Source organism: Salminus brasiliensis, chromosome 2 (genome assembly GCF_030463535.1).
Source record: "Salminus brasiliensis chromosome 2, fSalBra1.hap2, whole genome shotgun sequence".
NCBI classification, from domain to species: Eukaryota; Metazoa; Chordata; class Actinopteri; order Characiformes; family Bryconidae; genus Salminus; species Salminus brasiliensis.
Window position 1 is genome coordinate 19,415,661 of NC_132879.1, and position 27,481 is coordinate 19,443,141.

The window sequence follows — 27,481 nt, forward strand, 5'->3', positions numbered from 1 at the left end:
AAAAGCGTCCGGCATGCTTTGCGCTTTGTGTCCGTCCGTGCTGCTGGACTGTGGGGGTGTTTTCCTCAGGCTGCTGTTGCTGCCCTTCGCTCAGCCTCGCTCTGCCTCGCTCTGCCTCCCTCAGCTGCACACAGGGAAAACTTTCCCCCCTGTCGGACAGAGCGCCTCTCTGACTGCACCGCTCGCTCCATTCAGCCTGCTGCTGCAGGAAAGACGTCCCGCTCGCCCGCAGAGGCTTTATAACGGATATCCCCGTCCAGAGAGAGTGTTATTCTCAGGGAAATGAACATCACGCTTTCTGCTGACGGGTTCCAGAGCAAACTTCAGAGGAGGTAACTAGTGCCAGCGGACAGTTCGGGCTGAAGAGGAGGAGAGCTGCTTGTTTACAGGATTGAGGTAAGACCGGACTGGGCTGACTACTGAGTACTGAGTATTATGTCTCTCACAGCCAGGAGATGTCAGATGTAGCTTGGAGAAACTCGGCAAAACTTGGGGAAGACCCTAATCAGGCTTTACACGCCTCACCAGACCGTTCAAAAAACATCACGGGATGAGCTGAGTCTGACCTGAGGCTTACCTGCCTGTTTCACACAGTGTGAGCTCAACTAGTTAACTTCACTAACACCAGAGTTCAGTCCGCAGGGCTCTGTGATTCGGTGTAGAAGCGCCCTCAGTCATGGGCAAGAAGTCTAAGTGTTTAACTGTTGGGGGAAAAGGAGTGAGTAAGATAAAAGGAGTTTCATAAGGAGTGAGATGAAAGAAGTGACAAAAGGAGTGAGCTATAAATATGAGCCAAAGAAAGTGAAAAGGTAAGAGCAGTAGTGAGCTTTAATGAGACAAAAATAAAAAGTGAGACAAAGGAGTGGCATAAGGAGTGTGACAAGAGCAGTGAGGTCTAAGGGGTGCCCCTTAGATCAGAGGGAAACAGAGTGACACAAGGAGTGAAATTAAATGAATGAGCTATAATCTACAAAGATTGAGGGGAAAAGTGAGGAGTCAGGTCTAAAAGAAAAAAGGAGTGAGCTAAAATAGAGGAATATGAAATGGAGTGAGATAAAAGATGTTCCTAGTGGCATACTAGTAGTGAGATGTAATGATTTAGATAAAAGAAAGTGTCATATGGAGTGTGGCGAAAGGAGTGTGCTTTAAGGGGTGCCCTAAAGAGGGATAATTAGTGACATAAGGAGTGAAACAATAGAAATGAGCTATAAGGAGTGATATAGAGATTGAGGAAAACGTGAGGAGTCAGGTCTAAGGGGTGCCCTACAGAGGAAAAAAAGGAGTGTCATAAGGAGTGAGCTAAAATGAGTGACAAGGAGTGATATGAAGTGAGACAAAATAAGTACCTGGTGGCATACTAGTAGTGAGATGTAATGATTTAGGTAAAAACAAAAAGTGTCATATGTAGTGTGACAAAAGGAGTGCGCTTTAAGGGGTGCCCTAAAGAGGGAAAAATAGTGACATAAGGAGTGAAACAACAGGAATGAAATTTAAGGAGTGATATAAAGTGTGATAAAATGAGTAGGTGTTATAGTAGTAGTGAGATATAATGATTTAGATAACATTTTGTTATCAAGTGTCATATGGAGTGTGACTAAAGGAGTGAGGTATAAATGTGCCACAAAGGAGTGACCAATGGAGAGTGACCCCAGGAGTGAGAAAAATGAGTGTGGTGTGAAGAGTAACACTAGGATTGAGGTAAAAGGAGTGACATAAGGAGGTTATGGTTGTATTTGACCTGTAGATCACACAAAGCAGAGATCTGCTCTTGGAGCTCGGTGGAGTTTGTGCAGTGTTTGTATACAGTGTACACTCAGTCACCTGGAGAACATCAGGTTAGGACATCAGTCTGTGACTGTTGACTGTTCATGTGTGGACCAAGTTAACAGTAGTGAGGAGGAACCACTGCAGTTTAGTCACTTACATTTACTCAAGTACATTCCTCAGTGTTATCAATTCACAATCCACACACTACTCCACTGTAGTAGGAAGGGAATCCGCTTATCTACACTTTACTGAGTTACTTTTTAACATTCTGTTACGTTCTCTAACCGTTTCATTGCTTTTTACTGTGTCGTTAATTCTGGGTAGTCTGCTACCTGTCCTGATCATTGGAATCAACAACAACCAACAGGAACAGGATCCCCTTTAATCAGGCTCTGAATGTGTTTAGGATGATGACTCTAACTATGTAAAAAATTGTAATGCATGATCCTCTAAGTCAGTATCTGTGTTTCTGCTGATTGCTGATTGCTTGGCTGTCTGTGTCTCTGATACCCAGGCAGTCGTGTTATTTAGTGAAGTTTTATAAGGAACCGCTCACAGAGATCAGATCAGATCAGAGAATATAAATATTAACCATATGGACAAACCTAGGCACCTTTAATGCGTAGTCCAACAGCACTTTCTCTCTCCTGAAGGCTAGTGCTTCAAAGCTTGCCTGCCATTCACAATCATGGCAAAAGAACAAAGGCGGCATTATATCCAGCTAAACGTGCCATCCAGATGTTAGCTAGTCTGCCAGTTCTGACCTCCTAACTGAAGGGTGGGGGTGGGGGGGGAGGCTATTCTCGAGTTTATTAAAACATCCCAGCCAAGACGGGACTCCAGAAACTCCGAAAAAGGTTTACAAGAGCTGAGGCAGAGCTCTGCAGTTAAATACCACAGAAGGTGCACTGGCCTCGCCTGTAGAGAGACTTCTGTTTAAAAAAACTGAAGATATGGTGAGTTTTGTTTCATTCGTATTTGTAAGACATTTCTTCTTCTCTTAGTGGTCAGACGTTCTCCTGCAAGAAAACCTCCTAGTCAGCAGTGGACTGAACGACTTTTTCTCACAGTGGCAATCTGTGCTTAGTTATATAGGAATATTGATGCATTTCCATTCTCTAAATCTGAACACTTCTTATGTGCAGTGACCTGAAATGGAAACCAAGTGTCAAAACGGGTCTCTGATGTTTCCAGCTGAACCAAACCTTTCATTTTTAAAGTCAACATTTTTTTATCAGGACCATTAAGAAGTGCTGGTGGCCTTATTTTGGCCTTTGTGTACATTTTAGGTGAGGTCCTGCTCCAGTGGACCAGTCTTTATGTGCCAGATTTCAAGATCTCACACTAAAAGTGCCTCGCACGTCTCTAACTTTGCTTACTCTCCCTGAAATCCAAGACCCCTCAGGCTGTTGTTTTTACAGGGGTGTGTGAGGCGAGCTGTTTTCCTTCCCCTCTCCTGTCAGACAGGAGGTTTGTTGGGGACGCTGCACTCGCCTGTACGAGACACATGGAGAGGTCACTGCTGTACACTCTCTCTCTCTCTCTCTCTCTCTCTCTCTCACTCTCTCACTCTCTCTGCTGGTCTTGAACTAATTAAACTATCATAATATTGTTAAAGCGTCACTTTTCATTGACCCCTACAGTCCACAGCCAAAAGTGGCTATAGTGTTGAATTAACGCCTTCAAAGTTCATTTATGTCCACTTGGGCACAAAAGACCGCTACTGGAGCTTATTAGAAGCAGAGGATTTTGCTCTGGGTCAGGTCAGAAGCCTGGTACAGTAATCCTTCTGTAAAAATAAAGTGTGGATTTGTGCTTTGTTAGCGTTCATTTCAGAGTATTTTCAGTTTACACACACTGATACTGGACTAGTTCAGCTTCTAGTTCGAGCTGGTATTAATACCAAGAATAGTATCACTATAATCATTAACAAACTAGGGCTGTGCATTTGCAGGAATCACAATACAGGGGTTAAGCTTTAATATATTGTGATATCTTGTGACACTGTTAGCAAGATGATTTATTACTTTTATTTTAAATCAACTGTAAGGACAACGGTCATAGTATGAAAACGCACCACTATATGCATAAAATCTGGGTAAAAAAAAGTTACTTTTTTATCCAGTCAGAACATTTAAAAAAATCTAGAGGTCCGAGTTTAAACACAACACAAAATGTCCGCCACCAATCTGTGCATGTAAACTATTTATGAATAATCTAATCTAATTTAATAATAATACTGTTTATTTTTAAAGAATTGATTCAGTATTGCAAAACATTATATTGCGATACTTCGATATATTAATATTTCTGTACTCCCGCATACAGAACTATATTCTGACAAAAGTTAACTCTAGTACACACACAATGTTTATTAAATCAAACACACGCCACTATTCACATTTTTACAGCTTAAAGCAACACTATGGAAAATTGGCAGATCATGCTCCTGGGCTCCCCCTACAGCAAAGTGCATTTTGCAGTTTGAGCCACTACTAAAGAAAATGTTTTTTTCTGGAGAAGCTGAGAAATACAGGGCTGTCACTGAAAGTAAAAGAAGTTTGTGGACTGACATGGTAGAGTAATATTACAGGAATGTACACAAAGGACTCTTATGAGTCTTATCGTGCTCACTTAGCAGAGTGCCTAGCCTGGAGGAGCAATGACAGTGACGCTGTAAGTTTAAGTTAAAAATGGTATATAATGCTGCTTTAAAGAATTGAAAGAGGCTGCTTTTGTTTCTGTTCTTTTAAGACTGATTTATGTATATGAGCTCTGTTCCGATTGGCTGTTGGAAAGCAGTTTAGGCTGAAACACTCCTTTTAACTTCAGTCTGAAGGGGCGGGACTAATCTGCGTAGGTTGAGTATGTAAATGTGTTACGGCTAATGTGACACCGTAAAGACAATTCACAATTTGTCACAACAAATTGTTTTTCTGAGGTTTCTGAACAACATGGAATTGCCAGAAAGCACCAGTAAAGCAGTAGTACCTCATGTTTAATAGCCTATGAAAAAACACTGTTTATGGACTTTCTGTAGTAGCTCCAAATCTGACGCATGCAGTTGTGCAGTGTTGTAAAAGTAGTGATGATGGCCATAATATCCCAGAAAAGCATGTTGTAAAATAATTCATTACAGTAATAAGAAATATCATCATATTACAATACTACCCTTAATAAGGGCACACTATGTAGCCAACTTTAAACCTTACATGCTGAAATTCAAGGCTTAATCTTGAATGCCATCAGGCAGGCAGGCATCTCTTCCACATTTCCTGCCACTCTGTGCTGACTATAATAGAGCATCAAGATCTTAAGGATCATAAGTTCAGGCCTTGCTGGCCCTCAGATCGTGGTGGGGGGAGAGTGAGAAAGCTTATCTGAGCCATGGCTCATAGCATGCACAGCGGTGCGGAATGTGCAGCCTCAATGTTATCAGTTTCCACGCTCCAAGATCAAGGCCTATATCTCGAGATTGAATCCCTGCGTGGTTAAAAGCATGCATACAGTCTCAACAGTGCCTAACTTACTGTAAAATATTTCTGTGTGTTATTTTAGATTCTGCCTAGTCTTATATTGTGTTTTCTCTCTCTCTCTTATGTGCGTAGTTGTATGTCTAGAAGGCACATTTCCCCGTTGGAAAGTTTGTCTGCCACTGTTTTGTGCCCCTTCCTCCAGTATAGGGAAAACCTCACGGTTTTAAAGAATGCATGCTCTGTTTTTGTGTGTGGATCCATTTCAGGAAAGGCCTGCAACCAATTACTTCAGAGTGCATAAATTGCTAGTAATTACATGTAGCATGGCAGCTAGAGCAAGCACAAGCAGAATTAAAGTTCAGCTGGAAATAGCAGCAGCAGCAGCAACAGCAGCACAATACTCTCACTACAATAGCTCAGTTACTTTCTTAATAATGCTGTTTGTTGTTGTTTGTTTTTTTTTTGTTTTTTTTTTCCCATTAAGACGGAGGTGATATTTTATGTCATTTGTTTTTAATCCGGTCCTTTCCTGTTGTGATTCAAGCCCTTGGTCTGCTGCAGTCTTTTGTCCTCTTGTCCTTTCACGAAAACAAAGGTACGTTTATTTGGAGGGGACCAGGGCTAAGGAAAGCGGCCCACTGAAAGGAACTCTGTGAAAGGGTGCTTTTCCGGTAACCAGGACTATGTGGTCACTTCGTATTTGTATTTGTTAAATGTTTAGTTATATTTATGTTCCTTTAACATAATGCAGTTTATGGGCCCAGTTGGGATTGCTTTGTTATGTGGCTGCACATAGACAGACACTGGGTAGCAGGGAGGGAGGGGCCATTGAGTGGGTGCTTGTATTATAATATGGGTGTGATTTTTGACTTCATGGTTTGATTATGCCTCTAAAGGGTTTTGTGCATTAAAAAAGTTTCCGATAGACAGTTTATAGACATTCTTAATTCTTCAATGATACTTTTAAGAAAGGCAGTACAACTGGCAGGACAATACATGCAACTATTTAAATCAATGGTTAAATGGTTCTTTAACCTAAATGGGTTTTCATTATGATCAAGACCATTCTTGTTAATGGTTCGATATTATACCAAAAGGGGTTACTCTATTGTTACAAGTCAGCAAACATTATTCAGTACTACATTGAACCTAAAGCTGGGCCATATTGTAAAAAGATCCACAATATTTATTTATTTTATTTCATTAAACATTTAAAATTGTAAAAAAATAAACTTTATTTTCCGTTTACATTTTTGGCAAAGATCTTTCTTTATATATACCTCTAGCATGCGACTGACTGTAGCTGTAGGAGAGCAGTGACTACAGCTACTACAGCACTGAAGAGCCAGAAAAGACCGTTTTAGAGACCACAGTGAATGTCCCGTCTTTGTCAGTGCAGAGTTCCCGCTGCCCGAGGCATGTTTTTGCGCAGCTGGCCTTGTCACCTTCTAAAGCCTGTCAGTGGTTTTCACTCTCACCTTACTGACAGCCAGAGAAAAGCTCTTTTAGCCTTGAGCCTGCTCAAGAGTAACTGGCCATAGAAGGCATTTTAAATCGAGTTCATGGAGCGGTCTTTCTCAGAATATAGAAGATTAGGTTTATGTCAGAACACAGTGTGACTATCCTTTAAGAGACGGATTTGGTGCTTCTCTTTATTACGTGGTTTATTTTATTTGAAGTGTGGAATATGTAAAAATCATGTGTGAAACTATTTTAAATAACTGTTTAAACTTAAAGTCTTCTAGTGATTGGACGTTATTTTTACCCCTTTGATTGTAGTCCTGAGTCACGCTAAAATAATCAGGCCCCCGGGGGGAGGGGGGTGGTAGGAGCTGGAGGAAATGTTTTTGCCTAATTTAGCCAAAGGATGTTGAACAAAAGTGTGAAGTCATCCGTTGATGACTTGGGCTTTCTTACATCGGTGAGATTTCCTGAAAAGAAAATCCTGAAAATATAAACAAAAAGTCTCAGTGGAGGCCTAAACAACCCATGACAATGGAAAGTCAGTATCAGCTTCTGGAAACCTCTGTGACGTAAGGGTTCATACACTACATTAATCTCATATTGACTTCATCTCGCTAATGCTAGGACTAACACGATATCAGTCCAGCGTGCATTAGGTCTATGTAAATGCAAGCCACTTTGGTCTGTATGTTTTGAAGTCCTTTAACTTTGAAATCATACAGTGGAATGTAAGCTTTCTGTTTTTGTTGTTTAACTAGATGATGGTTTAAGCATCTAATGAAAAAATACTCAGTATACTCCGCTGTAGTACTCAGAATTACACGGAACCTGTTAAAAATGTAATTTATTACATAAATCTGTAGGTAATTGTGTATTATTTATTGGTTTATGAAACACTGTTTTAAAGTAATTCTGAGGAAAGTTAATTCTGTTATTTACATTTATAGTATTTGGCTGACACTCTTATCCAAAGTAACTTGCATTTGAATGTTATGCAGGTGGGAGAATGTAGGGTTAGATGTCTTGTCCAAGGACTCTTTGCCAGAGAAACCCTAGTCTTCGATGGTGAAGGTAGTGATGTTATTCACTACGCTACAACCAATGTTTTCCCTAGAGAATCTGCATGTTTTTTTTTTGTTTTTGTTTTTTTTTTTTTTTTTGATAAGCTAGAATTGACGTTGTGCCAGTGGTGTGTGTAACCCTTTACCTGTATTGTGTAAAAACAATACACAGATTTTTCTTTATTTATTGTTTTCCTTAAAAAAAAAACAGACCAAGCTTTGTGTACCAAGCTAAGTGCACTGATTATGCAATCATGAATCAATTGTGGTGTGTGTGTGTGTGTGTGTTAATATATGGATTTGTTCTTATTATGGCTTTGTTGAGAACAATTAGAAAAGGACTTTCCATGCTGTTGTAACCTTGATTCTCCTCTCATCACCATTCATTTAGCAGAGAATTTAGGCCTTGAGATACTCTTCGGTTCCCACTGAGTGAAGGTCATATTAAAGACCCGGAGCCAGACGTAATGGCTTTACAATCCTTTTAGTGCACAACACTCAGAACAGCATATATTGGTCTAGCTGCAGGGAAGTCTAGGTAAAACAGAGTATTCTTCATTTCACTGTTGATACAAAAATACAATAGCAAATATCTTTAACATCACTGAAGGATAGGAGTGTAATGTATTACACACTATTTTGGTATGCAAACAAGAAGTGTGCATCTCCTACAGATGCATTAGTGGATCACCATGGCATGTTCTTACGGAAAAGGAATGTTTAAAAGAGAGTGTGTTATTTGTGTGATCAGTCATGGTAGATTGTAGTAGAGTTTACAGTAGAGATGGGATGACCCCACATTTTCTTTTCCAATACTGATATCATAAACCGATTGCAGCACCAACCCATTCCAATTCCTGTTCAATATTTCCTATTTGAAATTGACTTGGGTTTGAAATGTGAAGCTTAAATTGAAGGACGTCACTGAAAATGAGTTGTAGGTCTAATGCACTGCTATTATGGCCCAGGGGTCATGAACTTGAATCCCGAGGCATGCCGCTTTGCCATCAGCAGCCGGAGTCCAAGAGAGCACAATTGGCCATGCACTCTCTGGGTGGGTAGATGGTGTCTGTTGGGTTCGGTGGAGCCCTGGTGCTTTCTTCAGAGCGTGTCTGCTGCCTGGCAATGCTGCATCAGCAGCAGTTAGAAAATAGGTGGTGGCTAGCTTTGCATGTATTGAAGGGGACATGTGTTAAGTCTTTACCTTCCTAGTGTCAGGAGCAGTGCTAGTTCAAGGAAGAGCTATGAATAGGTGGGTTAATTGCCTCTACCAGGTTGGAAGAAAAAGGAAAAAATTTGACAAATTTAATTCTAGGTTATCATACTCAATGTACCCTGCTAAATCCAGCCACATATCACACAGGGCTGTTTCACTATGTTTTTACTCTGAAAAGAGTAAGACCTGTTTGGTACAGCCAGTGATCTGCATCTGCATGGTCAATGTCATACAATACACTCTCAGCTTACCCCACACGTGGGAGTATAACACACTCCCAGCTTCAACTTAACCTACACCTGCGCATTCATCAGTCATAAGACTGATGACATAAGACACTCCCAGCACCAGGCCTCCCACCTCTCCTCTGTTGTGTCACTACACTACACATATTACTCAACACATAAAAAAAAATGTCAGAACCATGTCTATTATCCAAACAGTATATTAATCATATACACCCATCAGCCATACCTTTACTGCCACTTCCTAATAACTTTTTTCTAATAATCCTCTTGTGTCGCCACAACAGATCTGACCAATCAAGGCATGCCCTTTACAAGATCTTTGTAATTTGTGAGGTGTGGCTTCAGTGGATCGTTTCAAAAAATCTTAGGTGCCCATGACCTGGTTCACCAGTTGTTGGTAGGTAATGGCCGCTGCATTCCAAGAACACCCCACAAGTCCTGCCTGAAGTTTTGGAGATGTTCTGCCCCAGTCATCTAGAGCATACAATTTGACCTCTTGACAGATGCCACCTTTTTTTCCTGTATACCCGTATTCCGGGTATGCAGCACAAAACAATGATTACTGGGACTGGTGGAGGTTAAATGCGTGGATCTAATTATTGATTTAGACTCCATAAAGATTAAATTCAATGAGTGATGTCTGAATAACTTCAAACATGAACACCCAGATAACATTATTAAGAGTTAGCATTGTGCTTTTATCTACAGGTTAGATTAAAAAAGTAAACAAGGCAAACCAGTAGGCTACACTTCATGTTGATTGAAGGTCACACAGATGGATTTCTTAAATGATACGCAATAACCTGAATTACTTGATACAAGGCAACAACATGGATAAAGAAGGCATGTGCTACATGTGAATAACACCTATGTACAAAAATACCTGTAGAGTATAAGAGGAAAGATCAGACTGAGCATAGCAAAAAAGAGAAAACGACAGAGAGAGCAAAGGAGAAAATTCTCTGCTCAAAGACACTGTCCTTTTATCATTGACCAGATTATCATCTTTACACAAGCCTTGGTCTAACCAGCCAACCCAAAGTCCCCACATGTTGCAACCCCTAACTGAGAACATCCCCCTTTAGGGCATGCTGTAAACCCTTTTAAAGTGGGGGTTAGACTGAGCAGGAGTTTATCATTTTTCCTACAGTGTGAGCATTCTGACTGGTCTGCAGCTACACAGCAGGACATAATGCACAATGTGTGATATATGCCTCCCATACCCATCATTACAAATAATTAGTACATTTTATGTACTGTGTGTACTGTGAATTGTAAGCTCAGTGCAGTGCTACATCCTTCATAAAGGTAAAGTGAATCTGCAAGATTCTGCAAGAGTCCCATCTCCTTCAGTTGCTTGTAATATTGTGCTCAGAGCAGTTTGTAATATTTTTATCTTGATTTTGGCTCGAAAACACAAACGAGGCTCTTGGTCCATTGCCTGCTGAAAGCTGTGGTCCCTCTTGGCTGTATCTTCCATTTGCCTGTGTTGTGCCAAGTCATATGGTACATGGAGAAGAGCAATCATAGGGGGGTTCCACAGCACCCAATACAGAGACCATATGGCACTGGACACTAGCAAACTGGCATTCATGTTCGTGATTGCTCTTACATGGGTGTTCATGAAAATTGGATTTCTGTACTTTGGAGGGAGTGGTCTGTAAAGGCTTTTTGTAGGGGCTTGTGACGGCATATGCTGAGAAGAAATATTGGATCTTGGATCGCGAGCGAGAAGGGATTACAAGTGGTGCATATATGTCATATATGTAGAGAAATGCATAATTCTTCTAGATTGTGTGTTATACATTCCACAAGATTATGCTCAGTTAAAACCTCAGTATTAACATATCTTAAAAGTAGGCCTGGGTTATCTATACAGTCTGTACAGGGGATATTTACATTTTTAGAGTTGGCTATAGTTTGAGTGATTATAGTTGAGGGGTAATCAGCATTAAATCCGTAGTAAATGGATTTTGTGCACTTTAGTCTAGGTATCCAGGCAATGACTGCATGTTCCATTTACTGGCTACCTCAAATCATTTTCAGAAGGCATGGGGTCATGACCTTTAATAAATAAAAAAAATGTACTATATGTAGAATCTATCTTGATATGAAGTATGAATTCTGTCCAGTATCTTGTAGAAGAGAGGAGCCCTTGTGTTGAACTTACAATGTCTATAAACGTCCCTGTGAAGGGGCTGAAAGAGGGTACTTTTACTCTCAGAGAGAGAGCCTTTTATGATCATCTAGCACTACAGGCGCATATCAGCCTTTAGTTCTTTGTTAATAAAGTATGCTGGAATAAATGCAGTGCTGAGTGATTGAATGTGCTGATGGTGATTGTGGTGGAGTGTAGCTTCCACTCATTCTCATTAAAATGCTCTGTAGTGTGTGTTGTGATTCCACTCATTCAATCACACAATGATGACTGTACGATGTCAGAAGTGGTGGCATTTTATGCATTTTCATTCTGAAGACCAAAATAAAATACATCAGGCAGAATGTCTAGACATGTGCAGACACAGAATGGGTGTACAGCTTAAGTAGTACCCATTTGCAAGCAGTTGCTAGGATGTTGCTACATGGTCATTAGGTTGAAAATGTTTTTGCTAGGTGACTGCTGATATTCCAGATGGTTGCTAGGTGGTTGCACTGGTGTTGCAATGTGAGTATTATGGTGTAGCAAGGTGGTTGCTATGGTGTTGCCAAATGATTGCAAAAAGTAAAATAAAAGTAATATTATTATTATTATTATTATTATTATTAAGCTCTTTGTCACAAAGGTGTTTGTCTGAACTGTCTCTCTGTATATTAAGATCACACTATCATAGTCAGTAACTTGATCTTTTTTACAGAATAAATAAAGAGTGACTGAAACTAACTGCTGTAATAGGTTTTCCTTTTCAGTTTCCTTTGCTTTATTTGCTCAAGTTAGTTAAATGTATTGTTTGATGTATATGTGTACTGAATTGAGAGGCTCCTACGGACTCCTACAATACAATTGTACATATAGTATTATTACACTTTCACTAATCTATAGCATTGAGCAGTATTTATTTCTGCTGCAGAGAATCAGTAATTCATAATGTCTTCTTATTAAAGTCATTATCAGCTGTTGGTGGTCATGGACTGTGATCTCTGTGTGAAGGTGTTATTATAGCAGGTATTCTAGTTCAGGCTGTGGAGCTGATGGCATCGTTTTGTGGTCTTTGGCTGACACAAATGTTTAAAATGTTCTGCTTTTCCATTACAGTGCCCTGCACTGAAGCTCTAAAGCACTAAAGCACTAAATCGCCCTCGTCCCGTTTGGGGAGCCAACTATTTAAAGCTTCATGCTCTTTCAAAATAGTGAACGAATGAAAAGAATGTGCTCGTATCGACATTAATCAGAGGGAAATGGGTCAGAAAGAATGTTGTGTTTTTCAGCAACATTAAGGTCTTTAAGGTCTGTTCTCACCTGATAACAGAATGGAAATAATGGTGGTAGTGAAATTTATCTGTAAGCTTTTATGTTTTGTTTAAAATAAAAAACATACTTTAAAAGACTTTTAAAGACAAGTTACATATTAGTTTCATAGCAGATTTTTAATTATTAGTACTTACTGAACAATAAGTAGATACTGAATAATTAGTAGGTACTGAATGATTAACATGTACTTAATAATTAGTAAATACAGAGTAAGTAGTACCTATTGGGGAATACAGAGGTCCTGAATAATTACTATGTATAAAATAATAAGTAGGCACTGAATATTTACTACTTATTAAAAAAATGTGGATACTGAATAACTAATACTTGTAAAATACATAGGTACTGAATAATTGCTGTGTATTAAATACTAGTTATTAAATAATTCTGAATAAGTACTACTTACTGAATAATAAGTAGATACTGAATAATTCTGACGAAAGGAGCTTAAGATAAAATACCATGGTAACCTCTATATGTCCTGAATGAGAGTTGTCTTTAGTAATATATCATTTGCTTATTGTTGCTTGCACTGCAGCATTTCATACAAAGAGCGATCCCCAAAAATAGCTTTGCAGACATATGGTTCTCATCAGACTGAGCCAGGCTCATTAAATGTAAGCTATAGGCTACATCCAAGGGGGAGCACATATATATTGTGTGTGTGATATGTGGGACTGTTTGTTTGAAGTATTAGAGCAGAAGGTCCCTCTCAGACTTTCCATTTTTACGGTGTTTTTACGCTCTTATGCCGAAAATCAGTAATCTGGCTCAGGCACGTGTTGTGCAGCCTGTCGTCCTTCTAAAAATGCTCATAGACGTGGGAGGCAAAGAGTGTCGCGTCCAGCTGGTCCCACTATCCCTGCAGGACGTCCTCCCTGTAGCCAACTGTTTTTCACCTATCCTGCGCTCACTCTCCCCCTCCCCACCTACACAAGCACAAAAACAGAACCGCCCTGATTCATATCTGAAGCCTGGGCTGCTCTAAGACTGCATGTTTAGCCTTTTGTCCTGGTACGTTCTGACCAGCGTTATGTAAAGGTTGCTGAAAAGAGGCTTGTTGACTTTCAAAAATCCCTCCTTTTGTTTGTTTGGGTTTTTTTTTTTAGCCTGAAGGAGGGGGACGGACGGAGGGGGCACTCTTAGGAAGGAAACAAGTCCGTCTGATAGCGGACAGAGGTCTCCTGCTAGCAACGCAGCCGTTTCCTTTTACAGTGCTTTCCTGATTGGAAGAATCACTGACTCGCAACATCACACTTCTATTGTGTGCGGCCAGATGGAGGTTTGCTCTTTTTTTTTCCCTCCTCACATTTAATGGGCTTTTGTTTTAGCAACAAAGCTGCTCAGGAACATGGACAGATATAATCTCTTTTGGACTTCTTTGATTACTCACAGAACATCTGAACACGTTGACACCACAGTGGAACATTTAGCTGCGAATGGAGGAGCTTGAACATAGGCCAGCTGACTAATCTCTGGACATTATGCTTCACAAGAAGGTGTTTTTGGTACAGGGAATTGAGCAATGTGGTTTTGGAGACTAAAGGGGAAAACACACTAAAGGCCATAATCAGGAATGTCTGACAGCACCACAACCAGCCTTGGACTAGCGGAAAATTTATAAACAGAGAGCATGGTGAGCGTCATGTTGCCACGTTCTGGTGTTTGTGGTCTTGTAGCATTGTCCTCTGCTGCAGAAGTAGAACTAGGCTAAAACTGCTCAGCTGGTTATGTAACTGGTCTAAAATGTGAAACGCTTTACAGTTCTTGGATTTTCCTACTGTTCTTAGTGTGATAATCAGATTGGGCTAAAAATATCTAACATTTAAAAAATACGGTATGTGTTACCATGTCATGTAATAAAGGTTCCTAAATGGATCTTGGCTTCAATGCATGGTGCTAGAAAGAACATTTTTAATTGGTATAAATCTTTCTTGGATTTAGTCGAGATTAGAATCAGCCAAAGTTTGCTTCAAGCAAGTATACGGACAAATTATTATAGTTGAGGCAGTTGCATGTTACTTACAGAGTAGCTCTTTATTTGATTTCATGTTATTTAAGAGAGTATGTGTATATTCTTATTATTTTTTATGTGTTAATTTAGTCCACACAGTGTGAGCTACCTGTTAAATACTGAATCCAATCCGAATGGACCTTTTTACCTTGTTAGACTCTGGTCGTAGCAAACATGATGCATCACAAATTTTTTTTTTTTTCTAACTGTAATAATGTTGGTCAGCTCTATAAAAAATATCAAATATCAATATTATTCTATCATATTATGCCCCCTCCTCACCACCACCCCCACTTATCATGAAGTGAAAACACTAAGCTAGCTCAGAAAACCTTACTGATCCTCTTTCAATCCCAATATTTCACAGTATGGAAGGAAAATGAGTTGAAATCCATTTGACACTGACTTTCAAAATATGCTGTATGTGCTGTGTAATCTGCTCTTCTCCATTAGGAGCTTGTATTAGAGTCTTCGTGCCATTTACTTGTACATAGAGAACATGTTAATTCAAAACATGTAGATATGTAAATTTGTTAGGTCAAGCACACACATGAAATAAGAATATACCATGACCTTAATTAAACGAATCAGTTTTCAGCCCTCATCAATGGGAATTCAAAGTTCATGCACTTTACATTACTGCCATCCAACAATAAAGGCAGCAACATGCTTCCTTTATACAGTGATGGAAACACAGTATCACCCAGAAAGCTCAAATTCCACACAAAGATCCATTTTACTTTAGGCATGCCTGAGGCCCAGCTGCTCTCTCTACAGATTTACATGTTCTCTGAATGCATTGCAGGTGTTGTGTTAAGTTTTCTAGGGTTAAACATGGTTCTTTAAAGAGACCTTTTTTAAAAAGTTCTTTGTGGAACCAAACATGGTTCTTTTCTTTGTGTGTGATCACTCTGAAGGGTTCTTTGAGCAAAACCATAGAAGAAACAGCGCTTAAAGAACCCTTTAAAGCACTGTTATTTTTAAGAGCATGAATGTGGTGGAATGTTTAAAAGATGCCAGTGCATGCCTGTTTGTCTAGATGGATGAGCAGGATAGTCAGCTGTGTGCTTCAGTTCTCAGATGGTCCTGACCGGTCTCTGTCCTAATTCAGGTTGGCCGTGAGGGGGCCTACAGCTGCGGCCTGAAGGAATGAGGGAGCAGAGCTAAAGGCCCTGACCCTGAGCCAGGATGGAGCTAAAGGTGTGGGTGGATGGAGTCCAGCGTGTGGTCTGTGGTGTCACTGAGGCCACCACCTGTCAGGAAGTGGTCATCGCACTGGCTCAGGCCATAGGTAAGCCATATGGCACTGGAAAAGAAGTGCTCCTACCCTGCTCTTCCAGACTATGTGGAATTGTTGGATCATGGAACTTCACTGGTAACCAGATCTGGGTGAATTGCTAATGCAGATGCTGTAGTGTCTGAGCACCGGCTAATGCTTAGACTGTCTGGCGTCCAGGCTGATCAAACAAACGTTTCCATTATTTATTGAAAAGCAGAGTGAACGTCTGCGTGTGCTGGCAGTCTAACTCTCAGAGCTGTCCAAAGTCACCAAATACAATTCAAACAAATGTTCAATAGCAGTACCTACAGTGAGAAAGAAAGAAGACCTTGAGAAAGAACAGGGGTTCAGACTGATTGCATAACCAGAGGGACCCAGAACAATTTGCTTTTGATTGAAACCTGTCTTGCTGACGTCATTGTTTGAGCCTATTTCTAGAAGCACTTAAATGCCAGTGTAATCTGTAGACCCCCCTTGCTTTAGCGAGAAATGTACTGAGGCTCGAAAAAGAGCCTGCTGAGATGGAAACTCTGAGTCATCGTCCTACCCTAAAAAAAAAAAATAATCCAGAGAGTCAGAAGCCAGAAGTCTTGTGTCTTCCTTCACTCTGAGTGTTTGTTTGCTTTACATTATTATTTCAAATGTATTTAATCTTGTTTCTGTCATCGTCATCATGTCATCTTTATTGAGTTTTTTGTTTATTATTTGTATAGAGAACTACCATATTTATCTGACAACACTAAAGTATCCTGGAAATGTCAGGGCAATTTTGGGCTTTTAATGATCTCTTCAAGCTCTTCTTTTCCAGAGGCAGACTGAGTGTACAACATTCGTCTTTAAGAAAAGAATTTGGGGCATAAGTGATGCATAAGTTTTCGTTTTCTAGGGTTTGTGAAAACAACACATGGTCATAATCACACACATACATGGGCAAATAAATATGCATACAGTGGGCTTTGAGTGACTCAGTGCTCATGTGCTACCACTTTGGCCCAGAGGTTGAGAGATGAAATTCTGAGCCATGATCACCTTGCCATCAGCAGCCGGAGTCAGAGAGAGCACAAATGGCCATGCTTTGTCCCCTTATCAGCTCTTAAAGCGAAATGTTGGCACAGTGCTTTTCTCCGAGCACAGTGGCTTTACATGCATCGGAGGAGCATTGCTAGTGCTAGGTGGAGCTACGTATGGGTTGGTTATTTGGCAGTGGCAAATTGGGAGGGGAAAAAACGAATTATTAAATAATTATAATATATATTTGCACTAAACAAGAGAACACAGCTTTTAGTCCCTTTTCTACTTACAAACATAAACGTCTCAGCTAAAATAAGCATGGCAATAGAAAATGACAACATGCATGTGCTATCACTGGCGACAAACAGGAACTTTTAAACTGCAGCTGAATTTAAAGCATTAAAATGTGATTTTCATTGTGATTGTGCTTAAGTTGCCCAACTCCTGCTCCTGCAGGTCGCACTGGACGCTACACACTGGTCGAGAAATGGAGGGATTCTGAGCGCCACTTAGCCCCTCATGAGAGCCCACTGGCCTCCTTGAACACTTGGGGTCAGTATGCTGGTGATGTCCAATTCATTCTTCACCGGACTGGTCCCTCTCTTATGGAGCGCCCTCCATCTGTTGGCCTGATCCCTCGGGGTCCTGAACGTGGCTTGTACCGCCAGAGCCTCCCCATTATGGGCAAGCTTCGGGCTCCAGGGGACCGTTCGCTCCTCCGACGCCGCGAACCACGCCGGAAATCTCTGACCTTTACAGGTGGCCCGAGGGGCCTCCGGGACATCCTGAGTGGCGGCAGGCTGGGAGACACAGAGGGCAAACGGCACATTCTACTGGTTAACAACGGTCACCAAGGCCCCTCCCTGTCTCCTCGATTATCTGGGAGCCGCCTAGAGGACATGAGCCGCCTGGTCAGGCTGCAGAGGGAGACACTGGCGGTTTTGAATCATCGGATGGAGGCTTACGAGGCTGAGCTTCAGACATGGAGTGACAAAAGAGGAGCAAATGACGAGGACTCATGGGCTGCGGCGATGGACGAGATAGCTCATCTAGAACAGCGAATGCGGAAGAACCAGGTGGAGGTGGAGGAGGAGGAGTTCTGGGCGAGCGAGCTGCAGATCGAGCGGGAAAGCGAGCGCCAGCTGGAGGAGCGACTACAGGAGTTAAGTGGCCGAATGCACGTCTGTGAGACGGAGCTGGGCCAGCGGCTGGCCTGCCTGCAGGGTGTGGAAGCCGGTCTGGAGGCCCAGCGGCTCCAGAAGGAGATGAGGGAAACTCAGCAGGCGAATGAGGGAGAGGTGAAGGCCAGGCTACAGAGGGTGAAGGCCGAACTAAAGGCCCAGGCTCAGCACACGGCGCAGCTGGAGAGCAGCTGCAGAGCTGTGGAAAGATCACTGACCCAGTCCAGCAAGAGACTACAGGTAGGTGGAATGTCCGGATGTGAGTCTCTATATTTTTAGACAGGCTCCATTTCCGATACTGCAACCTTGAGTACAGTTGTAATCAAAATGACTTAACCCCCATTGCAAATTAGGTTTATTAACTGATATATGCTTTCTCCAAATTCAACACAAAAGGACACTTAATTACCACTGCAGTTTCAGAATTATTCTTTCCTTCCTTTAGTACTTAGTACAGCACCCTTTTGCTGTAATGACCTGCTACAAATGTAATGTAACCGGTTCCTGAGGAATCTTAGCCCATTCCTCATATTATTGGCTGCAACCGCCTTTTTCAAAACCCACCAAAGATGTGGTTCAAGTCAGGCAACTGTGCCGCCCCCTCCAGAATCTTCTTGGACTTCTTCTGAAACCAAGCCTTGCTGGACTCTGAGGTATGCTTGGGGTAACTGTCCTGTTGGAAGGTCCAATGATGCCCAAGTTCAGCTTCTTCACAGAAGGCATGCTGCTTTCCCATAGATTTCCTCATACCTAATTGAAATTATCTTGCCCTCCACACACTGCAGGTTTCCAGGGCCAGAGGAAGCAAAAAGCAGCCCCATAGCATCACAGAGCCATCGCCAGGCTTCACTGTAGGCAGGGTTTTCTTGCAGCGCATGCTTTATTCTCCCTGCTCCAGACATACCGCTGATCCAAGCATACCCAAAGATTACCTGAAGTTTTGTTTCATAACGGGATTCTGTTATATGAAACGAAACTGGAGTTTCATGGGCCTATGGATCAGCGACAAGTCTTGAACAAGCTATCAGAATGGAAACATAATGAAGAAATAGCAAAAAAAAAAAATTAACTAGGATAATATTTCTCATTGTTCAGTACTAAGCTACATATGGCCACTAAACTTAATCTGGGTCTAATATGAAAACAGTATGCATGTAGATGCATGTAGTGTACTCCATTTCATAAAACATAATCAGTTTCATTGCAACTAAAAGCTAAATCTAAATTAGTTAGTTCCTAACCAAAAGCTACCAAGCTATCTTATGTCTCTTTTCAGTCATCCGTTTGTTCGTCTGTTGGTCCAATGGGTGATATCAGCTTTCCATGAACGTATTTCCTGAATACACTTCACCTGTGTTTCTATGTTCAGTTCTAGGTAGTGTAGTGTAGCAGGCAGAGAGTCTTACGGTTGGAGGGATAAAATCAACTGTCCACGCCCAAACAGTCCCCAGATAGGTCTGATCAGCAGGTGTTATAAGCAGGGTTTTATCATATCGTTTTGCTTTCTTCATCCACATTTTTCTGTGTTTAAACTCCATATTAAAATTTGAAATATTTTACAGTGTTCCCTGGGCACTGTTTCTTAATCCAGACCCTGGGGTACCCTTGCTTTGCACTTATTAGTGTGATCTCTTCTCCAACATACCCGATTCAACTAAGTAACCTCATTAACTTTAAGCTCAGTAATACTAAGGCTTTTTGGCCAGTAACTACTATGAATTATTAACATCTGTTAAACTAATACAATTTTTATACAAGGCTTAACAAGCCTTTCTGTTCGCTCCAGTAGGTCCCTGCAAAGTGGACTACATATTCAGCCATTTGTAAGGGTGGCTTCAAACAACATGGAGTGAAAATTGTCACTCTTGGAAGGAATTTCAAACTGTGAAGGGAGGAGTGAACAACAGTGTATCACTTCACAGGAAGCTGCACGTCTATTGAAGAGCGTGTGTTTCTCATTTGTATTTGATCATGATGTTGGAGAGCATGAAGCTCCCTTCACCCACATCCTGTGCGTAGGGCACACAAGGATACTGCTTAAGGACCATGCAGAATTAAATGCAGCTCAAATGTGTCAGTGAAGGAAATCAACTAAACATTGCAGGGCAGTATTGCAGGTCCAGGATTAAGGACCATTACAGTTTCCAGTGCTGTGGTTAATAAAGTAGCATCTTGTTAGAATACATACCTTGTATATCTGTCAAACTGACTTCGATAGTCTGCAGTGCCCTAGTAACATCCACACAAGTGCACTGACAGTTAAAACTGTAACAATCCTGTATATGTGAAACCCTGGCTGTAATGTCCTGGCCTGCAAATGCTTGAAAGACACTGAAATAAACAGAGTTTCTGAGAGCACACCAGGCCATTAATGCATCACATAGATAATGTGTTTTCTCCTCTCAGGAGAGTCAGTACGAGCTGGAGCAGCTGACGAAAGAGCTGAGGCAAGTGAACCTGCAGCAGTTCATCCAGCAGACTGGCACTAAAGTGACCGTGCTGCCTGTGGAACCCAGTGATGCGGAGGCCAGTCCACTGCCTCAGGACTCGGGTACAGTTACTTGTCACTACACAGTTAGATTTAAATTTTTTTTATTAATTTGGTTCTACAGGCAGAGCATTTGAGCATCCATGCATTACTGGATTAAATTGGCCCAAAAAAAAAACAAAATAATAGATAGGAGATATATGTGAGGTCTTCGAGACTTCAAACTATAATCATGTTACTCAACCATAATTTTCAGCCACTTCCACCAAAACCATACAGTTGCAGTCATAGAAATGGGTGATGGGGTGGGGGGAATTACATTCCTTGTGGAGTTTAAATCACTCCCTGCCTTTGGCCATCTGATACTGTTGTGAGCCATTCAGATACACTGCTGAGAGCTACCTACCAGCTACTATTCAGTGCAGGTTACCGTGGCAACGGCTGCCAGGAGACGATCTGACCACCGTCACTAACCGTAGCTTTCGCCATCACGTGCCGCTGCTAGTCGTGTTGATTGATTGAAGAGATCCAATCGCAGAGCAGGTGACAAGCACAGAATGAATATAGCAAAGGGTGCGAGAACCCCACTCTCTACCTGTGAACAGTTTTGAATGAAACTATACACCAGTCAGCTGTAATATTAGCACCACTGACAGGTGAAGTGAAAAACATTGATGGTATTCACCTACATATACTGTATTTAGCAGCAAGTAGAAAAAGCAGGGGGAAATGGTCAATCTGACCAAAACATCAGGCAGGTCTTATGGGGGTTTTTTCCTGGTATGCAGTGGTGAATAACCTACCAAAAGTAGTCCAAGAAAGCACAACTGGTAAACCGCCAACAGGGTCATGGGCACCCAAGAGGGCCCACTTTACAACTTACACGACTTTAAAAATCTGCTGCTAACATCTCAGTGCTAGATACCACAGAACACCTGCAGAGTTCTTATGGAGTCCATGCCTCCATTGGTCAGATCTGCTTTGGTGGCGCAAGGGGGACTTGCTCTATTCTAAGCAGGTAGTGTTAATGTTTAGTCTACATTAGTCCAGTGTGTTGTGGTAGGTGGCTGATGTGCAGTTTTTGTATGTTGTCATCCTGCTTACCCATACATACAACTTTAACCGAGCATTATTGAACCATTAGCATAACTGATACTGACTAACAGGAAATCTTCTCTCAATTTTTTTATTCCAGATTTTGTTGCCCTGACTGGTTCCCTGAAACGGTCAGGCCCTTCTCATGCAGTGGGGGTTAACCTGCGTGTGCTGCACAGCCCCATCACTGCTGCTTTGAACCCTGAGGGCATTTATGTCTGAAGAATACCACCATCACAAATCCAGAGGACCTCAAAGGTCTCTGTTTTTTATGGAATGGAGTACAGTCTTGGACAGTAGAACTATGTTGAGTGATGCACCATCAGTATTTTAAAAGGGATTCATAGGAAGTGTTTTTTTTTGGTTAAGGCTTACAGTTGCAAGGCTGGGCTAAAGACTGCGCAGTACAGACATAGCTTAACCTAGCACTTTATTTGGAACACCTCTACACTTTCTCATTCATGCAATTATCTAATCAGCTAATGTGGCAGCAGTGTAGTGCAAAACATCATGCACATAAGGGTCAGCACCTTCAGATAATGTTCACATCAACCATCAGAATGGGGAACAAATGTGATTTCAGTGATTTTGAGCATGACATGATTGTTGGTGCCAGATGGGATGGTTTGAGTATTTGTAGAACTGCTGTTCTCCTGGGATTTTAGTAGTTTAACAGTCTATAGTTACTCCGAATAAAGAAGACTGAACAGAGTGACCAGTCTGGTTCAAGCTGAAGAAAAGCTATGCTAGCGCTAATAACCACGCTCTGCTGTATTGTGGTGAGCACAAAAGCATCTCAGAATGCAGAGCACGTTTAACCTTGAGGAGGATGAGCTACAACAGCAGAACACTGCATTGTGTTCCACTTCTATCAGTCAAGAACAGAAAGATGAGGCTGCAGTGGACACACACTCACCACAACTGGACATTCAAAGATAGGAAACAAATAGCCTGGTCTGATGAATCCATGGACCCAACCTACCTTGTGTCAACAGTCCAAGCTAGTGGATGTAGTGTAAATAAGGCATGCTTTTGGTTGGCTTGTACTGGTTTCAGAAATATGATGAGGATGATGGTGATGAGTTAGGTAAAATGAGATTATCAGCATGAAAATGGTCCTGAAAAATCTGCAGGAATTGCGTGATGCAATCATGTCAACATGGGCCAAATTCTTAAAGGAATTCCAGCATTGTATGGAATCAATGCTATTAAATGGAGGATATACACAGTAGAAGTGTTTGTGTTCCCAATAAAATGCTTGGTAGTTGTCTTAAGGCATTGGTGATAGATTTTCTGGCTGTAGTAAACTGTAAATATACCTCAACACAAAGAGCATCTGTTCTATGCAGTGTGTTTCACTGTTTGCAGGTCTTTGCTGCCAGGCTAACAAAGAGCCCATAGCAAGCATGTGCTTATTTTCATGTGTGAGAAGTGATGTTGACAATGGAGGAAATAGGCCTCAGGGGCTTGCAGGTGTGTAAGAAGGATAACAGATTTGGGATTAAATGTGAATATATTTTTGTAAAACTGTTAAATTTAGCCGCGAAGAGATTTGGGCAATGTGTCACACGCACCTTTCTGAATCTTGTGGCATCAGTGTTTATGCTGGTGTTAGTATATTGCCACGGTTTGTTTTGCTTTCATGGAGTAAAACTTTTGTTTTGCAATGTTGAGCCAAAGATGTCTACTAATATGTATATTTTTGGGTAGCCATGTCTAACTGCGTGATTGCAGTTGCATAGCAATAACACTCTGGCTATATAATGTGCAAGTATGAATTATGTTTACCCTTTTAACTCTTATTAATATGCATCTTATGCAAGAAGACTACCAAGCATATGCACATTACTGAGCTATCATAATTGCATTCATGCTGAAAGAAGTATTAGTAAGTTCTGCAGTATTACAATATATATATTACGCTTGAGAAAACACCACACATTGGTTTCTGCAAAGTACAATTACAGCTCTGTACCTGTTATATTTCTATCTAGTGCCTTAAAGTTGTAATGAAGCATTAACATGATCAAATCCACTAGAGGAGTCTGTTCAGATGTGAATTAGATGGTGGTAGACAGCAATTGAAGTGTATCTGTTATTCTGTATGAAATGTCTATGGCTGTGTTTTTGAAATTACTCACTCATGTACTGGATAGTCTCTAGATCCTAATCACTACTCTGTACACTGGACAGGAGAACTTGGGAGGATTTTAGGCACTGGCTTTGTTCCTCAGTAACGTGGCAACCAATAATACACCAGATACAGTATTAGCACTTTGCAAACAATATTGTTTTGCTAGCATAAGCTGACATGCAAAAAGTACAATTGTATGTGTATATACTTGTAAAGAAAATGAAGCCAAGTGCTCGAGGGTGCCACTTTAACAAAACACACTACCAACTAATTATATACCATAAATCAAACTGGCCACTAGGAATTCCCCAGCAGGATGGTGCACAAAATAAGGCACAATAAACAAACAGAGCAATCTAAGACGCAGCCATTTTCACCTTGTGTTCATTGCTGTATTTTTTTTGTGTACTTTGGAAGTGTTTCTTTAAGCTTTTCCCACTTCAAATCATATTTTATACGTCTGTAAAGCCATTCATATGTAAACAATACATACTGTTTATAAAGCATACTGTTTGTTTTATTGCACTGTATTTCCACATTAAAATCAAATTAACCCAGATTGTAGTGAGAGATCTTCCACAAATCTTTATACATACAGAACCTGAAAACAGAGCCCTGGAAGGTTAGACCAAAAAGTGAAATCCGATGTCCAACTGTGTTTAAGGCCCCATTCACACATGGCATTAACATGAGTCCTGGGTGATCTGATCATAAGTGGCCAGCAAAAAGTACAGGTGTGAGCGGGTCTCAAGAACACATTGTAATCTGATCACTCAGACCATATGTGGTCAAAGAAGCATATGACCACATTATTTCTGTATTGTCAAACGCCAAAGCACCACCCACATCAACCGCATCAGTGCCCCAGCCGGAAAAATACTGAATAATCGCGAGACCACACGTGCACCGTCTGCACAAGTTAGATGAGCATGCTACAAGAACAAACTAATGGATAAAGGCGATACTCGTAGCTGGTATGCAAGTGAAACTGTATTACTTAACTTGATTCATTCATTATTAATATACACGTCCCTCCTCCAGCAGAAATGATGTGAGCAATCCAATCAAGTGGTCACAGGAGATGCATTTGAAATGCCAGGTGTGAACAGCTATGCCTTTTGGCAGTCATTTGTGATTGGATCACCCAAAACACATGTTAATGCCAGGTGTGAACAGGGCCTAGGTGTGTCTAACTGCTCACCCCCACAACAGGAGATGCTTCTTTTAAATTGTGCAGTCCGTCATCCCATAGTATATGTGGTTGTATTACTGTTAGAATAGGGCTGCGAGGGGCTCCGGCCAGGCAGAAGGCTTCATCCACATCCAGGCCCCAGGTTCGGAGGGTCTTCAGGGCCGTGGCACAGACATCTCTGGAACCCCACACAGTCATGAGGACGGTATGGAGAGGGCTGTTCTCACATCTAAACCGCCTCCTCATCTCTCCAATTAGAATGGCAAATTCTTTAATACGACTCTGAAAGAACAGGAAAGATTAATTAAGCCAATCAATGGTATAACAGATGTCCGAATCTTTAATTTAGCAATGAAATACACAAAAATTAATTTGGGTGTGTGAATAAATGTATATGTGATTTTCAGGGAGTTTCCTGTTGCTAAAAATTGCCCTGTAAAATTGATCTTTCAAACAATAGCTCTTCTATTGGTTTCCTACCTTTTTCAAAGTTATTTTTATAGTTTTTTTACAACTGTTGTCACAAAGCGGCTTTACGGGAAACCAGCAATAGGACAAGAGATCAACAAATCATTAAACCCAGTGAGCAAGCCAAAGGTGACAACGGCACCATTCCTCCTCTTGTTCCGAACTACCTACAGTTGCTTACCTATTGCAAGTAAAGGCGTGCGCCATAAGCAACATCGGGCAACCAACGTGCCTGGAGGGAAGCCCGACACACCTCAACAAAGCAATGTGAGAGGGAGCACCATCTACCCACCCTGGAGAGAGCGCAAGGCCAATTGTGGTCTCACGGGGCTTTGGCTGCCGATGGCATGACAGGGATTCGAACCAGTGATCCTCTTATCATGGTAACAGCCGGGGCCCAGTTAACTGTATTTTCTATGATCTATCACTTCTGTTAGAGTCTTTGTTAATAAACAAAGTTAATAAATAACAACATGAAGACCAGAGAGTTGTCTATGTGAGAAACAAGTTATTTTGAAGCAGAGAAAATCAGCAATTTGGAATGTCCTCAAAACAAAAGAAACCACTAGTGTACTAACAACTAGACATGAAACAGGTCAGCCAAGGAAAACGACAGCGGTGGATGACAGACACATTATAGGAGCTGTGAGGGAAAACCCAAAATCAGCAGATGGGACCTTAACTACCTCCACAGGGCAGGGCGAAGATTTCACAATCCATTGTTTGAAAACTACATGAGCAGAAATGCAAAGGCCACACCGCAAACCACTCATCAGCAGTAAGGATCTAAAGGCCAGCTGACAATTTGCAAAGAAACACAGAGATGCAGCACAACAGTTCTGAAACAGTTTTATGGACTGACTAAGACAAGAGGAAGTGGTGGAAAAGAGAAACCGTGGAGAAAGAAAGGATCCGCTCATGATCCGAAACAGTCAAGAAGGATGGAAATTCTGATCTATCACCTCATAGTAATTTTCTGGTCGCAAAAAGTCTTTACAGTTTACAGCAAAAGAACAACAGAATTGGCCTTGCCATTCCAACACAGTTGGAGGAGTCTGTATGGAAATGGATTTGCAATGTACCTTTGCTGCTTTAAAGTTCTGTATCTGGACATCACTGAACCCCAGATCCCTAAGACACTCCCCGGGAAGGCCGATGAGATCTCCTGAGAAGAGCACCTTCAGCTGATTCTGGACCTGCTGGTCTGCCTGCTGGCACAGCAAAGCAGCAGGAACACCTACACACGGCAGACAAACATAACTATACAGTCTTGTCCTGAGTCTATTTTAGGGGTACATCTAAAATAGAGTCTATTTTAGCGATATCAGTACCATTAGATATGCTTAAAATGTATGCTTAAATTTGATGGATAATGCAAAGGAATATGTGATGATTGTATTGTAGATGAGAAGAACCTTTAGATGACGTAGGGCTACTGTGCTAAAATACCTACATTTTATTAAGATTACTACACTTGAGATTGATACAAATACATGCCACGTTTCTCTGGGATGCTAATCCAGGTGCGTTTAGAGTTCATTTCTACATTTTATAAATGTGTGTCTCAGCACTGGCAGATTTAGTCATGCAGAACAATCATCATTGGCCTTTACCTACAATTTCCATACAGGTGCATCCCAGGTCTGCATCTGGCTTCTAAATAAAATTAGTAACCTATTCAAAAACAGACGCTACATTTCAAGGGTTGTTCTTCTGGAAAAGCACCTGCTTTTAAGGCACTGTACACATCATCTCTGTCTGTTGACAGGAACAACTTCACATGGTTTTCCTGCAGTGTTCTCACAAAGTCCTCTCCGGAGCAAAAGTAGAACTTGCCAACTTCTAGACCTAGTTGGAAAAAGAACAAATGCACTTGAACTGTTAAAAGAAGCAGCAGCTTAATTCAGTACGTTTTATC

The 27,481-nt window shown here is 41.2% G+C and overlaps 2 protein-coding genes across 4 annotated transcripts in view; one reads left to right on the plus strand and one right to left on the minus strand.

The window, feature by feature from the left end:
* Positions 1-24,460, plus strand: rassf8a (Ras association domain family member 8a). 3 transcript variants are annotated; one of them, XM_072669630.1, is made up of 6 exons: positions 1-396; positions 13,811-13,983; positions 15,827-16,006; positions 17,462-18,426; positions 20,593-20,737; positions 21,870-24,460. In XM_072669630.1, the coding sequence occupies exons 3-6, from the start codon at positions 15,904-15,906 to the stop codon at positions 21,989-21,991; spliced, it is 1,335 nt and encodes a 444-aa protein (XP_072525731.1). In that variant the 5' UTR covers positions 1-396; positions 13,811-13,983; positions 15,827-15,903; the 3' UTR covers positions 21,992-24,460. The 3 variants fall into 3 exon arrangements, with proteins under 3 accessions (XP_072525731.1, XP_072525728.1, XP_072525733.1); XM_072669627.1 differs by lacking the exon at positions 13,811-13,983; XM_072669632.1 differs by lacking the exons at positions 1-396; positions 13,811-13,983 and adding an exon at positions 13,995-14,337.
* The window catches only part of LOC140546425 (cytosolic 5'-nucleotidase 1A), a 4,740-nt gene continuing 1,657 nt past the window's right edge, over positions 24,399-27,481 (minus strand). The window contains exons 5-7 of the mRNA XM_072669637.1: positions 27,289-27,411; positions 26,646-26,800; positions 24,399-25,377 (exon numbers count right to left, since the gene is read on the minus strand). Of these exons, the coding sequence (XP_072525738.1) occupies positions 25,093-25,377; positions 26,646-26,800; positions 27,289-27,411 (563 nt within the window). The 3' untranslated portion in view covers positions 24,399-25,092. The remainder of the gene's footprint in view (positions 25,378-26,645; positions 26,801-27,288; positions 27,412-27,481) is intronic.